Source organism: Xenopus laevis, chromosome 6L (assembly GCF_017654675.1).
Source record: "Xenopus laevis strain J_2021 chromosome 6L, Xenopus_laevis_v10.1, whole genome shotgun sequence".
Taxonomy (NCBI): Eukaryota; Metazoa; Chordata; class Amphibia; order Anura; family Pipidae; genus Xenopus; species Xenopus laevis.
This window is the reverse complement of record NC_054381.1, coordinates 95,624,526-95,645,534: the sequence shown is the minus strand read 5'-3', so window position 1 is coordinate 95,645,534 and position 21,009 is coordinate 95,624,526. Positions and strand designations below refer to the sequence as shown.

Genomic DNA, 21,009 nt, shown 5'->3' with positions numbered 1-21,009 from the left:
AGCTAGGATATCTGCGGAATGGAATGCTCTTGATGCCACTTGACAGAAAGTGTGATATATATATATAAAACACAAAGCTGCTGGGGAGGGTGCAGTAATGAGAGCAAAGGGGAAGCTTAATGTGGTATTATACCACTGGTATATGAAGTTTTCATGCACAGCGATTCAGCTGTCATGTGACTTGATGGCAGGACAGCTGAAACCAACCATAGGCCAGTGTACATGCTGCTGCTAAGTATGGTCGAAATCAGTCAGACTGAACAGCCAAATCCAGGTACCCCAGGGTGAATTGTGCTGTGCTCCAGAGTGACGCTCCCTAACTTGTGCAACTGAATGTTTGGAAAGTTGGGGAGCACCATTGTGCCTCTTCCTATGCAGCTTGATTGAAGGTTCATGCTGTAGATCTCCATCAGTTGAGAATTTGTGCACAGGCTCCGCTCCACTACGCTATAGCCTAGGGAACTGGTGTGATCTGGGCTGGGCCCATATAGCGTTTTTAAAATATTGCATCTATTATCTTTTTATAATACACAGGAGCCACGAATATTCGGTAAATTATATCCTTATAAACGGTGCTTAGTGATGTCATCGGTAATAATCAGAGCTTAGTGATGCCATTTCTGTCACATGACTCACTGAAACTTGTGTATTATAATAAATAAAGTACCCCCTCTTGTGATATAAGGATATTATGTCACCTCGGAGTTTGGCCTTTTATATTATGGTCCTGGAACTCCTAGGAACGTATAATATCCTTATATGTTACAAGAGGGGGTCATTTATTCACTATATTTTTATTTGCCCTGCTGGGTCAGATTGGGCACACCTGCTTGGAGTAGAAAGCAGGCAAGTCTGTGCGTGCACCCGGATGCTTGCAGATCGTCTCTGGCATGCATGAATCTCACCTGGCATAGAGAGATGGGGCGCATGCAACCAGATCCAGCAGTAGCCTAGAAGGGGAGCCTGCCACTTGTCATTGCTCCCGAAAAAGAATACAGAAGCCTGTGTCCACATGCAACATGAGTGTCCAAAGAAGTGCATTGTAAATGTGTGTGGTGCATTATAAATGACCCTTACTATATCACAATGCAGTACAGAACAGAGCTGCCCCAGATCCATTGTTTTAGGTCCCTTCTGCTTCCCATTCACAGCTAGATTGGTGTATTTTACAAATTTGAATATAGTATGCCCCAAAATATGGCACACTAAAAAAAGGGTACAGCCAGGGTTTTAAATTTACAGGCTCCCAGGTATTCAAGGGTGCTGTTTTTTTTTATCCATGGGCATATAGAGTCGTGGACACAAAGAAACCAGTGGTGACTAGGAGCAAAAGTAGAATTTTGCACAAGGGTGTCTAATTACTCCCCTGAATAACCTGCATGGCCTGGGGAAAGAGAATAATTATTTCCACAATGCAAAAACATAGGGACGTATTAATGGCTTCTGATTAAACTGGCCATATCGTGTCTGGTCCAGACTGAGATTCAAAATAGGCCCTGGCATTTCAAGCACATATAGGTTCAAATAGCACCCCCCAAAGACCAAATATATAGAGTATATGGCATCTTACAGCAGCCCTTCTGGTATTTGCCAGAATCTACAGATTGCTAGTCTTTGACTGGTGATTGGGACCTAGATTGTGAGCTACACTGGGACAGGGACTGATGTGAATGATGTATAATCTCTATAATAATAAAATAATTGTATCTTGGGAGTATGTGATTCTTACTCTTAAACCAAGCCTTTTGAATTCTGCAGTGGCTGCTTCATGGAAGGTATTTCAGAATAATACCCCAAGAAAACAATACATCCTACTTCGTATATGTGCCACATATCATCAGTGGATGACATAATCAGGGTTTTGCTTTTACTTATGTAATGTTTTTAATGTGTTGTTAAGGACATTTTTCCATAAATATGATTCTGCTGGGCCTGCACATTGCATGGATATTTGTCTCCAAATACAGCTTAATTCATTATCAGCAGGAAAAACATGAATCATAGAGCTGATATTAGAAAATGTGCTGCCCTTTGTAGCATATGAATTCCAGTTTTATTTTCCCCAAGACAGAATATATCCTAAATGCAATAAGTGACTGTGGGCCTTATTTGATTTGGCGTGCCACCTGCATTGGCACTGCATAACTGTGTCCCCACAGATTTTTGTCCACAAGTACTCTTAATGAGTCAATCAGGGTCTGGATTCCCAAATCAGATGCATATAAATTCAGTGTGCCAAAATAGCTACACTTTTTATTGTTCACGCCTGGCACCAACCTCGGGCATGCATCTTTTTTCAGTATAACCTTATGCATCCCAGGGCCACCATGGTTGGGGGGACCTGGATCACTTTCCAGTCCAGGGGTGGCCATTTGGCTTTCAGACGGGGTCTCTGTGGGGGAGGAGATCCCTTTCTGGGTCAACAAGGGAGTCCTGATTCGGGGGGTTGTTGCTTCCCTGCCAGGTGGTGATTTTTACTTTACATTACTTTCCGGTCTGATGACAGAGCCTTGATTTGGGGGGGTCCAATTTCCTTTCAGGTGGCGAGTTGGCGACACATTGGGGGGAGAGTTTTCCAGTTGATGATGGAGATTCAACTTTAAAGCACCAGCTTGGTAAGGAGAAAGTTAAGAGTTCGATCACGCTTCAACCAATGTCTGCTGGACATTTTTCTTGTTTCTTTATAAGCGATGTCATGGCGTAGGGGTTAAAGCGCCTGCTTGGTAATGAGAAGGTTGCCAGGTTGATTCTCTCTTCTTCTAACAGCTGGTGCTTTTCATGGTTCTTTATAATGGAGTGGACAGATGACATCAAATATTCCAAAAATAGCCAAAGGCAGCTCAGCACTTTTGTGGCGTAGGGGTTAGAGTGCTGGTTTGGTATGGGGAAACTTTTGCGTTCGACTCCTGCTGCTTTGCACATCTGTGGTTTGCTGACAGTTGTCTCGGTTCTTTACAAAGGAGCGCCTGAAAGCAAATCTTCTTTTGTTGAAACCAGCTGGCTGTTGAATTGGTGAAAAAAATCTGCTTTTTAAGAAGAAGGTCCATATAGCATCAGCCAGCAAATTTGCCCAGCCATGTGTGAAGCTTCCACGTTGTAGTGTGTTTTAGATTACATGTCTATACGGCTTCATTGTTGTATAGACTTTGCTCACCTCTATAAACCTATGCTATATTTTCATGTATGTGTGTGTATATATATATATATATTTTATATATATATATATATATATATATATATATATAATATATCACCATATTGCAACCTTTTGGAGTGCAATGGAGATTGAAGTTTAGCTTGTATCTGTCACCCCAATAACTCCCATTTGGTAGGTCCACTTTCATTTAGTACTTGCCATAGCTATCTCAAACTCACATTTGTGTCTCATTCCTTAATGCGCAAGATTTCTGTCCTTTCATACATAGCCTGCTTGCTTTCATCACTCTTTAATTGCTTAAAGGAGAACTAAACCCTAAAAATTTCCATGTTTTATGTACTGAACTTATTGCACTAGCCTAAAGTTTCAGATTCTCAATAGCAGCAATGATTCAGAACTTCAAACTTGTCACAGGGGGTCACCCATGCGACACTCACATGCTCAGTGGGCTCTGAGCAGCTGTTGAGAAGCTGAGCTTAGGGGTCGTCACAAATTATCAAGCAGAAAATGAGGTTGGTCTGTAATATAAGGGTAGGACTACACGGACGATTTCAGCGCGTTCCGACACGCTGCGATAAAACGCATCGCATGCAACTTGTCGCATGTGGCAAAAATAAGGTAAGAGATAGAATTGTCGCATGGTGTCGCATCATTGATACGACACGACTGTCGGATGCAGACGCTGCACGCTACATCTGCATCCGACAGTCATGTCGTGTCGGATCAACGCTGCAACTTCATCGGACATTTCTATATCTTAACTTATTTCTGTCGCATGCGACTTGTCGCAGCTCGTCGGATCGCTCCGAAAATGTACGTCTAGTCCTACCCTAAGCTGATGCTACAGGGCTGATTGTTAAATGCTGATGCTAGTTGCACTGGTTTCTGTGCTGCCATGTAGTAATTATCCATATTACTTACCAATCAGCCTTATATTATATTTATATTCTATGTGTACTGTAAATTTTGAGTCAGTCCCTAAGCTCAGTAACTGACAGCAGCATGGAGCATGTGCAGTGAATCAGCAGTAAAGAAAATTTGGAGCTACTGGGGCATCTTCAGAGACACAGATCTTCACTGCTAAAGGGCTGTGGTTGCCTGGGGCTGGTACAGAAGCCCAAAACATAATGTACAACATTTCTAGCTACTTCTTTAGTTTAACTTTCCTTGTCAATCAGGGTATGGATTCCCCAATCAGCTGCAGCATATATATGTAACTCCCATCCAGCACAGTTGGTTATTAACAGGATTACAGTACAATTTGCTCTTGGATTTCCCTCCCTTCTGCCTACTCCATGTCTTAATAGACTATGAAATATTTTTTTTGTGAGAACTGTGCTCACCAGCAGTACATGTCATTTGGTTATCAATCAACCCACCACAGCTAATTCCTTTCTTAAACCTTCCTTTCTTTGGAATTCAGTGCTTGATTTTCACATATCACACTCTCACAGCATTTTTGTTTGTTTTTTTGTTTTGTTCCTTATGTACCATTGTCTCTAGCCAGTCAATAAAAAATGTAATGTAGTTTTTGTTTAACCAGGTCCAAGGATGGCAAATCGGGTGCCCATTACTAAGTATACTAGAGGTACGAAACGCGTAGGGCCCTAGGATATGTATGTACATTTTTAACTTTGACTTTAACTTTAACTTTGACCAACAAAAATGTATTTTTTAACAGATTTTTGGCCCTGTGGATTCCTCTGAGTGCCGGCTAGCTCTGCTTTTTCTGTTATACAAGTCAAGTGTAAGCCAAAGATAAATTGTTTTGTGGGCAGCTGCAGCTAAACATTCCGCTAAGGCTCTTTCTGATTTGGTAAGTGGAGTGAGTTAATTTGCTGAAAAGGACCCAATCGAAAGATAAATGTAGTGGGTTTTTTTATAGCTATAATTCTGTATATTAACTGAGAAAGGCTTTAAAACACAGAAGGACTCCCTATACATTGGTCAGAATTATTTTTACCCATGTGTCTATAGTTTCCAAGGACAATTTATAACATTTTAATATCCTTCTTACATTTCTGTAAACTTCCAGTTTCTTTTTTCCATTACAGAGCAATAGATACCTGTCATCCGCATGAATATACATTGTACTGACCCACAAAATAAATATTTGCCAAATTGTCCCCCTAATAAATTGACTTTAGGGATAGATTAACTGCCTCTACTTGGCTGTCTTGGCTTTGTATTTGGCAAAGTTAGGGCAAAGGTGTGTCAATAAAAAAACAAAACACTACTTTATGCAATTTATCTTTTCTTTGAATCCACCCTCATATTGCTTTGCACCTTGCCAACAATCCATGTGTTAGTACAATTTTACCTAACCTCAGATATGCTACATAAAGGCAACTTATACTGTAGAGCAGTGCTGTCCAACTTCTGTGGTAAGGAGGGATGGTATTTTTTTGGCCTATGTGGTGGAGGGGTGTTGACCACCCCCTTTTTTTAAACCGCACCCACTTTAAACCACACCTGTTTTATAACAAGATAAAACTCACATTAATGATGGTAGCACAACACACGGGAGGAGGGAGGCTTTTTGCGCCGACTAGGTTTCCTTCTCCTTTAAGACATACTGTACCCTTTAATCCATCATCCTCCCCTGTGGATAGTAATAATTAAATTCCTTGTGGACCCAAGTATTTCTTTGTCTTGCAAGGAAACTTTGGGTGACTTTACAACATGTAGGTTTTACCACCTTCGATTTGTATTATTGCCGATGAGAAGCATTTTCTGGAGATTTGTCACCCGCAGTCATGCATTTTTATCTTGGGTGGCATTTGGATGTTGATCGTATGTTTTGACAATGTTCTGGCCATTTAATTGACAGACAACAGCGGTATGGTGACCCATGGGTATCATCAGATAGACAATACACGCAAAGATAATATCGTTATCCAATAGAAATTTTTTAATCTGTCCGATCGACTAAATGACCAATTGCCATGGTACGAAAATTGTCTGGACGGTTATTCGGAGCACACATGGTCCGAAAACTTAGTTTTTTGCGATTATATCTGTGATTGTATGGCAAGCTTAAATTATGTTTACTATCACTGCTACTCTGTGTTGGGCTTTTTCGAAAAATCAGTAACTCTGCTAATTAATGCAAACTGGTGTTCTGCAGTAATTGCGTACTGATTTATTTCAATTTAATACAGCCTGAGTGGTGGCCTTTTTAGCTGTAGGCTACACTATTCCCAATTTTTCCCATGATCTAGTAAGCTTACTTTAATGTAAACTTTGTAAAAGTTGGCCGTGCATGTTTCTGGAGTGCTTGGGAAAGTTTATTTTTATTTATTCTAGCCTTTTAGTGAATAAAATAGATTTATTCTAGTCAGATTCTGCACAAATTCCCATAGCCAGCTGAAGTTAGATTGAGTAATTTGATGGTGCCTGTTTAATGTAACTAAGAATCTGCCTTAAGGCAAATGTTTAGGCAACTTACAGACCCTTAGACCAGTCTGGATGGGGTGTCTTTGGTATTTATTTGCTTGATGATATTTATTTTAACACAACGGGGCACGGGGGTGAAGGATTAGAATAAAAAATACTTCGAATTTAGTATTTATTGGCTACTTTGACCATCGAATTGACTACTTCGACCTTCGACTACTACTTCGAATCGAATGTTTCGAACTAAAATTTGTTCGACTAATCAACCATTAGAGAGTGTCGAAGTACTGTCTCTTTAAAAAAAACTTCGACAACCTACTTCGCCACCTAAAACCTACCGAGCACCAATGTTAGCCTATGGGGAAGGTCCCCATAAGCTTTCTAGGCAATTTGGGATCAAAGGAAAATTGTTCGACCGCTGGATTAAAATCCTTCGAATCGAAGGATTTAATCGTTGGTACGATCATTCGAACGAACGAATTGCGGTAAATCCTTCGATATTCAAAGTCGAAGGACTTTCCTTCGGCGGTCGAATATTGAGGGTTAATTAACCCTCAATATTCGACCAATAGTAAATGTGCCCCAACATGTTTGTTGAAATTATTGTAGGGAAAAATGTAATGCTGAAAAGAGAGTGCTTCTTGCAAAAAGTCAGAATATGAAAACCCACCCTTTCAGACCTGTCGAGGTCCTGTATAAGACAATGGGAGAGGCACCAATCTCAATTCGAAGATATCGTGGTTTGTGCTGAGTCTACCCCAAAAATTCCGACAAATTCAGGGTTTTCAAAAAAAAAAATTCAATAAAAAATTTAGCAATTTGGAGAAAAAGTCAGAAATACAGACGATTTTCGCTCGATTTTATCATTTTTTTCCCCAAAACTGTTAAATCAAGTTTTTTTATAAATAAATAAGGTCAAATAGGGCATGGGAGTTTGGTCGTGTTTTTTTTTATTTAGATAAATTAGGAGTTGAAACTATTCCTGCGATAAGGCAGAAGACTGCCATGCTCAAAATGCTCTGCTGTTAAGAATAGCCTATATCATTACAGTGCATTTTCTTACCAGCTTTTTGATCAAATTGTCTTTGTGATTTGATATATTGATAAAGATGAGTGCAGAGAATCTCTGTTCCTTACTGTATGGCTAATATTTGTGCTCAGTATCAGTCACCAATTTATCATCAACAAATATCATATGGGATCTGTTATCAAGAAACCCATTATCCAGAAAGAGTCGAATTACAGGAAGGCTGTCTCCCATAGACTTCATTTTAATCAAATAAAATAATTCAAATGTTTTAAAATGACTTCCTTTACCTCTATAATAACGAAACAGTACTTTCTACTTTGTCATAACTAAGATATAATTAATCCTTTTTTCAAGCAAAACAATCCTATTGGGCTTAATTTTGTTTTTAGCAGATTTAAAGGGGTGGTTCACCTTTAATTAACTTTTAGTATGTTATAGAATAGTCAATCCTAAGCAACTTTTCAACTGGTCTTATTTATTTTTTATAGTTTTTGAATGCTTTACCTTCTTCTTCTGACTCTTTCCAGCTTTTAAATGGGGTCACTGACCCCATCTAAACAAAACATTAAGGCTTCACCATTATTGTTATTGGTATTTTTTATTACTCATCTTTTTATTCAGGCCCTCTCCTATTCAAATTTCAGTCTCTAATTCAAATCGATGCATGGTTACTGGGGTGATTTTGACCCTAGCAACCAGATTGCTGACATTGCAAACTGGAGAGCTGCTGAATAAAAGCTTAACAATACAAATAAAAAAAAATGAAAACCAATTGTGAATTGGTATCAGAATATGTATCTCACAAATGTGAACAACCCCTTTAAAGTAAGGATATCCACATTATGGAAAACCCCAAGTCCCATACCCGTAACAGTAAAAGCAAAAATCTGATTGGAAGGAGAGGTAGGACTGGGGGAAACATTTTATCATATTACTGCATATACAGTAATTGTGTTTTTGTTGAGAACCTAATGCTAGTCGTCCATGCTAATTTCATAGTGTTTTAGTCTTTTACTGCTTTGGCAAGAATGTTGATGTCAGCCCTTGCAGCAATGGCAAAGAAGGTCAAACACCTTTTAGGGTAGGTCTACACTGACGTTTTCGGCGCGACTGCAACAGCAGCATCTGCATCTGACAGTCGTGTTGCGTCGGATCAACGCTGCGACTTCATCCGACATTTCTATCTCTTGCCCTATTTCCGTTGCATGCGATTTGTTGCAGGCGTTATGTCGCAGTGCGTCAGATCGCACTGAAAATGGCCTTGTAGTCCTACCCCAAGTCTCTGGAGGTCTCTTCTCCTTTGAGACACTCTGCACTCATGATTATCATATGAAAATTTCCAGACACAGGCTGAGCCATGTTACTTCCTGATAATGTCAAACAAGAGGCCCACAGTAACTAGGGAGCTTCTTGTAGTTTTCTGACAAATCTCCATGTTTATTTACGGGCAATCATGCTGCATAATACCTGATTCGATCCTACTAATTTAAATGGGAAGCACCACTCTTTGCCCTGTATGGGCGATTATGGCTGTCCTTCATGCCTATCTTTATTTACAGATCATAAAATACTTTCTATGCAAGGGGCATACAGCAAAAGCTATAGACATATGTTCTACAGAATAATCACATCTTTTTTAAGTTACATAAATATTAGATTTATTAATAAGAATTTTCATTACTAAGAGAATTCTGCCTCTGACTGAAATGCACCCAGAATGACTAAGATTTTGTATTATCTATACAAAGTTTACTCAAGTGTGGCAACACATATAGCAACCAATAAGATGTTTGCTTTATTGTCCAATGTTTTAACCTGTTTAAAAGCAAAGTTCTTGTTTAGATGTACGTATTCTAAACAACGCATTTGTCTTCGGTATTGGTCTTGTACAGTTCTTGGAAGTTTAAATACTAATGTATTTGACCACGACAACCACAACACAGTTTATTTTCTATTCTTGTTTTTTTATTTCTTTTCATAGGCCCTTACTTATTCATAATTCATTCCAAATTCTAAATTACTGCCAGGTTGCTAAACAATAGCATCCAGATGGCAGTTGCAATAACAAGGTTGAGAGCTGCACAACAAACTTTCAAAAACCATAAAAAAATTAAGACTAATTGGAAATTCAGCTGTCAACATCCTACCAGCAATTAAAGTTACACCAGTGTCTAATTGTGTGAAGTTTGATAAACTCACCATGTCTCAATCTGAAAGGCCAAGCACCTTGGCTTCCAGTTTGGTCCCTTTGGCTTTTTGCAACTGGCAGTTTGAACATTTCAATGGTGATGGTGCAGCAGGTGAATATGAGTAGAAGTAAGTGAATAATAGATGTATTATGCCTGTTTAGGTTTTAGATTAAATTATTTCCTTTTTCTATGTAATAATAAAACAATACCTTGTTCTTGATCCAAACCAACCTATTTATTTTATTTAATATTTCCATGATTTTCTAGTAGACAAATTACGGAAAGATTCGTTATCCAGAAAACCCCAGGTCCCGAACATTCTAGATAACAGGTCCCATACCGGTATCTTAATGTTTAAAAATATTTATACACCCTTGATACAATTTTTAAACATAAAGGTATTTATAAATATTTATACAGTTCCATAAGATGTACATAAAGAAAAACAATTACTTCCAAAATCTTACAAACAATCATTTTTATACAGTAATCTTGAGAAACAAAAGTCAAATTTATTTAAACAGCAAAAAAAAAAACTAAATAAATCAGAAATCAGTGCAGTAAATAGAACCACTTTGCAAGTCAGAAGTCAGTCATATATTTATTATGCCCCCAGATGTGGCATGCAACTAGAATATAAATTATTTTAAATATAAATAACATAAATATATATTTTTACCTATGTATAATTATATATATTTATAAATATATAATATGCTGAACAACAAAAGTTCCAGTGTTATTTTTTTTTTTTTTTTCAAATGTCAAATTTGTATTTCCTCATAAAACTATTCCACATTTAACAAATTGCAGGCCTCCTTCCCTCTCACTTTTCTTCCCACATCAGTATGCTAGCTTCCATCTCTATTCTGTCTTTCCCCATCCAGTTTCTAATTATCACCACTTCAGTTGGGAAATTAAGTGTTCAATTCGAAGGTCGTAGTCGAAGGTCGAAGTACCAAAAAAACCATTCGAAATTCAATTTTTTTTCCCTCTATTTCTCTATTTTCCTCTATTCCTTCACTCGAGCTTAGTGAATGGGCCCCTAAATAGTACATTTACTACATACTTCATTTTCATGTAGTCAAGCAGCCAGTTGTATATACTAAATCAGAGGTCGAGAACATAAAAGGCATTCCATGAGCACACCAGCAGGGGGAGTGATAACAAAGGGGTGGGCTGGATTGGTGGATTTTAGTATAATATCAATTGCTGGAGGTTACATACCATGTGCATAAAGGGATGTGGTCTAGAGAGACTACCATGCAATTCTCCTTTTTGTCCAGGTTTTTCCCATTTTGATAATATAATAATATATTATAATAAGGCTGTACAATATGGCAAAAAGTGCTTCAAGCCAGCAAATTGGTGTAAAATTCATGAAGTAATCTATGGGGACAGTAGATGGAGCGTAGACTTCCCCAGCTTGTGTCAGCTACAATCCATTGAAAAACTGAGGGCACTTCAAGAAAATGGAAAGAGAATAGCTGCACTAATCAGCACGGACCATAAATGTGTGTTCATATGAGGTTTCCGTGACTGTACAATGATTTCATATTTCCTCTACTTTTACCCTCCCCAAAGAATGAGTGAGTTTTTCCACCAAGATCCATTATATTCCAATGCTCCTGCTGCTCAGTGGTCACTGTTTTACCCTGTATCTGAATCAAATTGCACAGAAGGGTAACAAAAAGCATTTTGTGGTGGTAATTGGTATCAGTAACATATGCAGCACCTTAGCTATGTGTCTGGACTGGTTATATATTTGTTGATTTTCTGTGCTCAAATGTCAAGCCATGGGTCGTCACATGATGTGCCAAGGGGGTAACTATAGAGGAAATAGACTCTGCAGGTACAGGGGGGCCCCAGAAGTGTGGAGGGCCCTATAAGTCCCTAATAAATCTGTAATTTCAACAATCCTTGGTAGAATAAGTCAGTTTACCAATGTTGGTGCCTAACTTGAATTTGCTGTGGGTTCCAATTACATATAATTATGCCACTGTCTAACACTGGTGTACATTCCCCACTCTCTGGTGCAGGTCTGGACTGGGAGTCAAAAGAGGCCCTGGCATTTCAATACAGAGAGGCCCAATCAGCTCCTCACCAGCCCACTTAATAGTGACTTTCTATGGCATCTTATGGCAGCCCCTCTTGCATTTGCCAGAACCCACAGATTGCCAGTCTGGGCCTGCTCTGGTGTGCTTCTGATATTGGTTTATACTGGTGTATTCATATTTATTCACCCTCTATAAGGTAGCTCCGTTCAGAGTCATTTAACACTCGTGTTTCTATTTTCCCTTTCAGTAACCACAAACAGCAGTTGCCATATTTAAAGGGAACTCCCAACTTTCAGATTAGTGCTGTATGATGACAAAACATCACCTCATCTTCCGCTCACTGTATGTAGCAGCAAAGTTATGGAACAAAAATATTAAAAATGAATAACGGCATATTCACCTTTCAAAAAGGCTAGTCTAGATATTCACTGACACATGCAAAAAGTTCTATATGTGCCAGACTGGGAAAACCAGCTGCTTAGCCTAAGGTTAGTTTTCAGGAATGAAGGCCTTCTAAAAGACATGGTTGTAAATGCAATAATATTTTTGTTTTGCGATCAAATAACCATTTCTTTTCAAAAGAAGTTATAGGCCCTAATCCAACAAAAAGAGCACATCTGCCAGATAAAAGCTGTTCATACCCCGTTGTTCTCGAGATGAGTTTATTACGGCAAACAAACCACTTATTTTTCAATAAAATAAAGGCAGAAGTGAAAAAAAGATAAAAAGCAGGACATTTGGGGCCCCTTCTATAGAAATAGCCAACAACAATATTAATTAGGAATATTAATTACTGAATATACTGAGTATATATTTTATGTTTGCAGTGGCACACAGGACAATTTGCATCATTTGTCACCCATGGTGATAAACAGCTTGGTAGGCAGGGATAAGATGCTTAAAATGCCCCCCCCCCATCCAATTAGTGATACCAGTGGGAATTTCCTATTGAAGATTGTTGCTAGAACACACCAATCTGTGTCACAGTGGTTGACCGTAAACTGAACAATCCACGTTTTGACCAGGCCGCACAAGAAAATATGTGCCTCTTTTGGCCACTAAGGGTGTTTTATTTTTATATAAGATGAGTCTAGTCTAGTCACCTATAGCACCTATCACCTGTTAGGGTGCTGGGTGTTAATACTTAGGGGTTATTTATTAAAGTCTGAATGGCAAAAACCCGAAAAAAACTCTGGATTTATTATACCCAGAGAATGGAAAAAGTCTGAATCTGAAAATTCGGCATCTCAGACCTGCCGAGGATGCATATAAGTCAATGGGAGAAGTCCCAAAGATATCATGATCTGCATTGGGTTTGTGCAAAAATCCAAAGAGCTTGCAGTTTTCTTGCAAAAATCTGAAAAAATTAATTCATTTATTTTTAGAATTTTTTCCTGCACAGAAAATTTTCGGGAAAGTGTATTGATAAATAAGGGGAAAAAACCTGTGCGGATTTGGTCGGAATAGTTATCAGAAAATATTGAGATAAATCTGATAAATGGGCCTACCCGTGTCGCTGCTGGGCTGCACTGAACATGAACAACCTGCTGAAAATCAATGTAATTCAACATACCTGAACAGATTAACTGTGATAAATGTGTCAATTTGAAAGCAGTTTCCTCAGTCAAGAGAGTTTTGATAAAATATCATACTGCTGGGAATCCTTCTGGACTGAGCAGTATAATTACCATTAGTGATGTGCGTGCCAGGACAGACGGCGGGTTTAGGCCGTATCCGCACTTCATTTGCAGAATTACCAAAATCAACAACATCACTGATCACTATCACTCCATAGTGTAATAACATAAGCAAATGCACTCCCCAGTCCAATTTTACTACATAAATGTTTTAGATTGGATAGGAAAGTGAATTTGGTCAGAACTAACTGTGGAACCATTAATAAAGCTTTGGTATTCTCTTGTCATCCTGTGCCAAAAGATTTTCTGGGGTATAACAAGGGCGCTAAAACCCAAAAAGATGTTCATATTTAAAAATGAATTAAAAATGGAATTGGAAGATGTAAGAATTCACTTTAATTTGCCAAGTTATGAGCTTAAGAGTTGCCTTTATGAAGAGCACTCAAAAAAACATATTTTTCTTCTTCATGTCCACTTTCTTTCTTTCTCCTTGGTGTTCGCCTTGTTTCCTTTGTCATAGGAACCACTCCGGTGGCACAGTGATTTGACTTTGATTTAGAGTCCTTTCTCTGATCTTCAGATCTAGGCATTCCACGGTGGGGGGGTATGACTTCACTTCAAATTTGTTAGCAAATACACTTCTTGAATTCATTAGCCACGGCAAGTCTCCTGTTCCATATATGCATATATCACGTACATAATGACCTAATAGGAGAAAAACAAATAAAAATTATATGTTATGTACTTTTTTTTCTCCTCAGTATATTTTTAAGAAGGGAATTTGAGGGTGGACTGATAACATCGGGGGCAGTACCATGATAGAATTTGTACTTTAGCCCCTACTTTTATTGTCAGTGTGTATAGCTGGCCATAGACTCAAAGATTCGCTCGTTTGGCGACATCGCCAAACGAGTGGATCTTTCCCCGATATTCCACTAACGGCATGGCTATATCAGGGGGTAATTCGAACATTCGGCTGTAAGGCCGAATTACGATACGCCAAGGGGCTTTGACGGGTCGGTCGGTTAAAAATCAAACCTTCCCGATCGATATTGTGGCCAGATATCAATTGGGAAGACCCGTCGGAAGCCCCCATACACGGGCAGATAAGCTGTCAAATTGGTCCATACGACCGTTATCGGCAGCTTTATCTGCCCGTGTTTGGCCACCTTAAGAGCCAGTTTCTGTCCAACTATAGAACAATAATACGTTTAAAAAGCCTCAATAGCATTTTTTAGCCCAGGGAGGCGGGAGCAGCTATTCAAACTGAAAAGGTATGAAAGTTGCATATTTAAGTAGCAGAAAGCAAATTAGTTCTTTAAAACAATACAATGGTAAGCTACAGTATTCATTATGGTATTCATTCTAACTTGTGCCTTTTCTCCTTTTCAGCTTTATTGGCTGACCCCATGGCTACTCAGCAGCTTGTTTATATAAACTACAGCATACAGTGCAGGACAACAGTATATTATATTTGAATTCATTTTAAACACTTCAACAAGAATTCAGTCAGCACTTGTACCTTCCAATTTACTTCAGTCTGGTGCACAGTTTCCCACCTGAGCCCATGTCTCAATGAAGATGTTTTAAAGAAAAGACGTTCGTGAATGGTGCTGTCTGTGATGTAAAATTACTTTTAAACACTTTTATTTTTGGTATTACAGTTGCAAACATCATACAATTGCAGGGCAAATAATGATTTTTCATTTAAAAAAAAAAATTTGGTAATAATTGGTTTGGCCAGTGGGGCCTGAAAGAGTATAAATGACCCCTCGATATTTCAATCATAGGATATGGAAATCAAAGGCAAACAGCAGAATACCTGCTAATAGCGCTTTATTGTGCGTCCACACACACATTGTATTGTATATTGCAGGTATTCTGCTGTTTGCCTTTGATTTCCATATCCTATGATTGAATTATTCCAGTGGTGGCTTGAGGGAACACCAGAGGGAATCAAGGCTTTCTAATAACACTTGGCTTTCTGTGTGTTACCCTGTGAGTGACCCCTCAATATTAAATACAAGCAAGCCAACTTTAGACAACTTAGTTTTATAGTACCCTTTTCTGTGATGTGGGGAGGTATACTGCACATCTTATTATGCAACATCAACCCTTTTTGCTATTAACAGGTCTGTGAATTATTTGCTACTACAGAATACACGAGTGGTTAAGTAAATGTTGAGGGAAGTGATCTGCCTATGTCAGAATTGTTTAAAGGGTAAGGGTTATACTGTCAACTCTAGTTTTATTTAACCCTCTAAATTGTTTTGCTAGCACTAGCCAGGTGCCATACAGTATATATGTCCTCAGTCTGTTTTTTTATCCATCGCAATATGCCCCTAATAGTAAGATAAAGGGTTTAAAACTATACATTTTAAAACTATTTAAATGGGTAAATATGCACTTGGCAATAATTCCCATATGCTCTATGACAGGAAGACACAGCTTCACAAATATGAATGGCAAATGTCTAAATTGTGCAGAATAACCTCATAATAAACAATAACATGAATAGTGCATTACATGTTAAGTGAATGATGCTTGGGCCCTTGCACACAAAACACACACTGAGCTAGTTTTATGCCTCCCTGGGTAACCCAGTAAAAATACCATACCTGTGTCAAACCCATATGGATCCTACACAAATTTCTGTCCCCAATAATGTATAAATTTTCAATTTTGCTTTTTGTGTGGCGTTTTAATGTGGCCATCAGGAGCCCTTCTTGGTTGAAGCAAATAGTGATCTCTGAATGGCAATGTTTTAGGGGCTCCTCGCTCTTCCAATTGTTTACATTTATTTTAAGGGCTGGGTGCTGATAATCCCAAACATATTATGAAAGCACTTAGAAAGAAAATGCAGTTCTGTTCCAGACACAACCCTCTGTTCTATTGATAGCTGAACATGCATCAGGTGCAAGGAAATGCAACATGCTGCATCTAAACAAACGCAATAAAACGCAAATGGCATAAAAACTCAACTCAGAACGCTCATGAGTACAAACAAGCAGACTATAATGGAATCAATTAGTGAATGTGTTTTTGTGCACTCAAACCTGTGTTTAAACGCTCAATAACAGAAAAAAACACCTGTGTGTAAGATCTCTAAGGGTAGGACTCCACGAACGATTTTCTCGAGATCTGACGCACTGCGACAAAAATAAGGTAAGAGATAGAATTGTCGCATGGTGTTGCAGCATTAATCCGACGCAACACAACTGTCGGATGCAGACGCTGCGTCTGCATCCGACACTCGTGTCGCGTCGGATCAACGCTGCGACACCATGCGACAATTCTATCTCATACCTTATTTTTGTCGCCTGCGACAGTTCGAAACGCGTTTTGTCGCATTGCATCAGATCTAAAGAAAATCGCTTGTGGAGTTCCACCGTAAGCCTGCAGCCAGGAGACAGATAAGAAACGGATTACTTACAGGTGTTAATGGGTTGATTGGCTGCAAGGCAATTTCCCATTGATTAAAGTTGTCACTATTGATAGCTTTTTGTGAATGTGTCCATATATGGAATGCATGTGTTCAATACAAATGGCCTGCAACACCAGTTAACCTTATCTAAGGAAACCAATCACAACTGGTATGCTGCATGTGAGAAATAGCACAGCAGCCCTATGCCATAAAAGCAGTTGATGGGAAGAAAACTTTACTGAGGTCTTTGGTTCCTTTTTGTTTTACTTCTTTTAATACTAAATTGCTTAAAGGGGACCCGTCACCCAAAAAAATTATTCAAAATCCTATTTTATCACATTAGCCAAGCAAAATGAACTTAAATTACACTATATAAATTATTTGAATCTTATTTGGGAATTCATAATTATAGCAAGCAGGCAGGAGCCATTTTGTGGACACTGTTATTAAGACAAGCCTTGCATCATCTCAGAATCTTGTTTGTGCACCAGAATGGGGGACCTGATGTCCATCCCCATGCCCTGGCTACACAATTAAATGGTAAAGAGATTTGTGGGAATGTGTAGAGTGCAGTGACATCTAGGAAGTGCTGAATGGAAAGTGAAAGTAATTGTCTGCCCTGCCTCTATGCCTTAGTGTCACAAACTACAATCTGATCATTCCCTGCTGCATGAACTGCTATGGATATATAATACACCTAGGGTTGCCACCTTTTCAGAAATGTTTTACGGGGCAGTGGTGGGGGCGGGAACAAAAGAGGCGGGCCGCATCGCAAAAGATGGCCAGAAGACGGAGAAAAGGTAAGTTTCCATCTGAGGGCCAAGGGCTTTTGTTAAGGGTATTGCAAATTTACAGCCAACTACATTGCCGGTAAATTTGTAAAACAGGCCTCAGCCTTCGCAGGTAAAATGCCGGCCGGGTGGTAGCCCTAGATACACCCCAGGGATCACAGGTTTCTTTTTTCAAATGTTGGTTTAGAAACAAAAAAACTGTAAATCACTTCAAGGGTAAGTTCAATTAAATGTGATTAATATCTGACATCTAAGCTATTAAACCGGTACATACTAAGCTACATTCTATACTACTAAAAAGCATATGACTTGGTTACACATATATGGTTATACTCTAATAGATTTACTTATTTGATGAGCCCACCAAGGCAAAAGTCTTTCGGTGTCTTTACTGGCTTAGAGGGGGTTTATTTAATAAAGCTTGAATTTATTAAACCAAGTTCGACCAAACCCCCATCCATGATTTATCTTATCAATGAAATAACTCAAAAAGGTGGGTCAGGGAAAATAAAATTGAGTGAAAGCACAAATTTTTCAAATTTAACCCGAAAAATTCAAGCAATTCGGGAGTAATCGCCCGAAACCCCAAATCTTTCGGATTATCTGGCTAAACCAGCACAGACCACGATATCTACAAATTGGAATAGGATCATCTGCCATTGACTTATACTGTACATGACCTTGACAGGTTTGAGATGCTGGGTTTTTAGATTCTGGCTTTTTGCAGCATCTGGGTATAATAAATCTCGAAAAATGTTAGTTTTTTTCCACGAAAAATTTAAATTTTGCCCCAAAAAGCCTGGCCAGAAAAAAAATCAAGGTTTAGCAAATAATCACTAAAGTCTTTTTGTTTTTGTGATTTTATTCACAATAAATCTATGTGAAGAATGAAGTTTATATGTACCCCCTGTCTCTAAACATGGACAAAATTTGGGGGAGAATGACAATCAAGCATCGGGGGGGGGCTTTGCAGGTAGCTTGCAGACCTAGTGGGAAGAGTTTGCAAGAGGGTGGGGTTGAGCAGGTGGGTGCCGTGAGTACCAATACTACTTGGCACGGCTCTGATGTAAAAATTTAATTTTGGAAACTGCACTTGATTAATGTACATATGGCAGTAAGCCACGGTCCCATGGTAACCAACTGAATTTATGTTTTCATTGTTCTGTCAGTTAACAAAGATAATCACTAATTGGTTGCTGTAGGTTACTGGTGAGGTGCAAATTGCGTATTTGCAGGTTTCTGTAACTTAATGGGGTGGTTCACCTTTAAGGTAACTTTTAGTATGTTATAGAATGTCCAATTCTAAGCAACTTTTCAATTGGTTTTCATTATTTCTTTTTTTATAGTTTTATAGTTATTTGCCTTTTTCTTCGGACTTTTTGCAGCTTTCAAATGGGGGTCGCTGACCCTGTATAAAAAACAAATGCTTAGTAAGGCTACAAATGTATTGTTATTGCTACTTTTTATTACTCATCTTTCTATTCTGGCCCTCTCCTATTTATATGCCAGTCTCTTATTAGGGATGTAGCGAACGTCGGAAAAAATGTTCGCGAACATGTTCGCGAACGTCCGGACAAAAATGCGAACGGTTCGCGAACGTTGCGAACCCCATAGACTTCAATGGGAAGGCGAATTTTAAAAGCTAGAAAAGACATTTCTGGCCAGAAAAATTATTTTAAAGTTGTTTAAAGGGTGCAACGACCTGGACAGTGGCATGCCAGAGGGGGATCAAGGGCAAAAATGTTTCTGAAAAATACATTGTTGACACAGCGCTGCGTTTTGTGCTGTAAAGGGCAGAAATCACACTACGTCACTCAGGTGGTGTTTCTGGACACGGAATGTGAAAAAGCTCACACAGCTAGGTGGCACTTGGTTAAAGACTGGGCAAACAATGCCTGCAAGGTCAACGTATACAGTAGTGGATACGGAATATATTATTGCTGCTTGAAAAACGTCACTCAGGTGGTGTTTACGGACACGGAATTATTATTGTTATTATTTAGACAGAATGTGAACAAGCTCACACAGCTAGGTGGCATTACTAGCCAGCCAGCAAAGCTACCTAACCTAAAATGTCCCTCAAATCCCTGCAGACTTCTGTCCCTACAATACAGAGCAGTATCAAGTAGATTACTAGCCAGCAAAGTTACTATCAACTGTCCCTCAAATCACTAACAGCTCTCTCCCTACACTAGCTCTTCCAAGCACACACAGGCAGAATGAAAAAACGCTGCAGGGCTTCAGTTTATATATGGAAGGGGAGTGGTCCAGGGGGTGTGGGGGTGGTCCAGGAGGGAGAGCTTCCTGATTGGCTGCCATGTATCTGCTGGTCTGGGGGAGAAATGGCAAAAAAAAGCGCCAGCTAAGGCGAACCCAAATTGGCGAACGTTGCGCAACGTTCGCGAACATTCGGCGGACGTGAACGGTCGATGTTCGCGCGAATTATTTCGCGGGCGAACAGTCCGCGACATCCCTATCTCTTATACATGCTTGCTAGGGTAATTTGGACCCTAGCCTGAATAAAAAGCTAAATAACTCAAAAATAATAAAAAATTAAAACCAATTGCAAACTGTCTCAGAATATCACTCTGTACATAATACTAAAAGTTATCTCAAAAGTGAACAGCCCCTTTAAGGTTTGAATTATAATAGGTGTTAGTTGGCGTTCCCTTTTTTTGCTTAGCTTTCACAACAGCTCTACAATAGAAATACAACCATGTTATAGCAAGACAGGATTAATGTCCATGCTGATAGAATTCTCTCTTACACATGTATTCATGTCACATGAAGCTGTTTCTAAACCGGAAAAATGTAATACAATTTTGAGTAGTTAGGCTATTTTTTCAGTTCATGTGCTAGAAATTGAGAATATTGATAAAAAATCTCACTCCACTTAGAAAATGAATGAATAATGGTATGTAATGTAAATTTATCAAAAATAGGTTAATAAATGGTAGTTTTAAAAACCTTTAGCATGGGGTAAAATAAATCATAATTTCAAGAATGACTTGTCTTTGACTTGTTACATATACTGTGTTTCGCATATATAGGGGGTTATTTACTAAGCTTCGAATGCCCGAAATTTCCCGAAATCCGAAGAATTTGTGATTTTTTTGTGTTCTAATAAGCTTGAAATCTTTTGCAGAAACACAGTCAAAATATTTAGAAAGTTTCTCTTTTTAATGTGGAATGTTGGAATGTATGCATCATGATGCAGGTGTATTTCATAGGTGTCCATTTTTAATGATATGATAGCCCTAGGGTATGGGGGTTTTGAGCAATTAAGCAAGTAAGAAAGCAACACTTTAAGCTATCCCTTATTAATGCT

The 21,009-nt window shown here is 38.8% G+C and overlaps 1 protein-coding gene across 1 annotated transcript in view; it reads right to left on the bottom strand.

The window, feature by feature from the left end:
- Positions 1 to 9,985: 9,985 nt before the first annotated feature.
- gcnt2.2.L (glucosaminyl (N-acetyl) transferase 2 (I blood group), gene 2 L homeolog) overlaps positions 9,986 to 21,009 on the bottom strand; it is a 39,267-nt gene continuing 28,243 nt past the window's right edge. The window contains 1 exon segment of the mRNA NM_001091721.1: positions 9,986 to 14,171. Within this exon segment, the coding sequence (NP_001085190.1) occupies positions 13,981 to 14,171 (191 nt within the window). The 3' untranslated portion in view covers positions 9,986 to 13,980.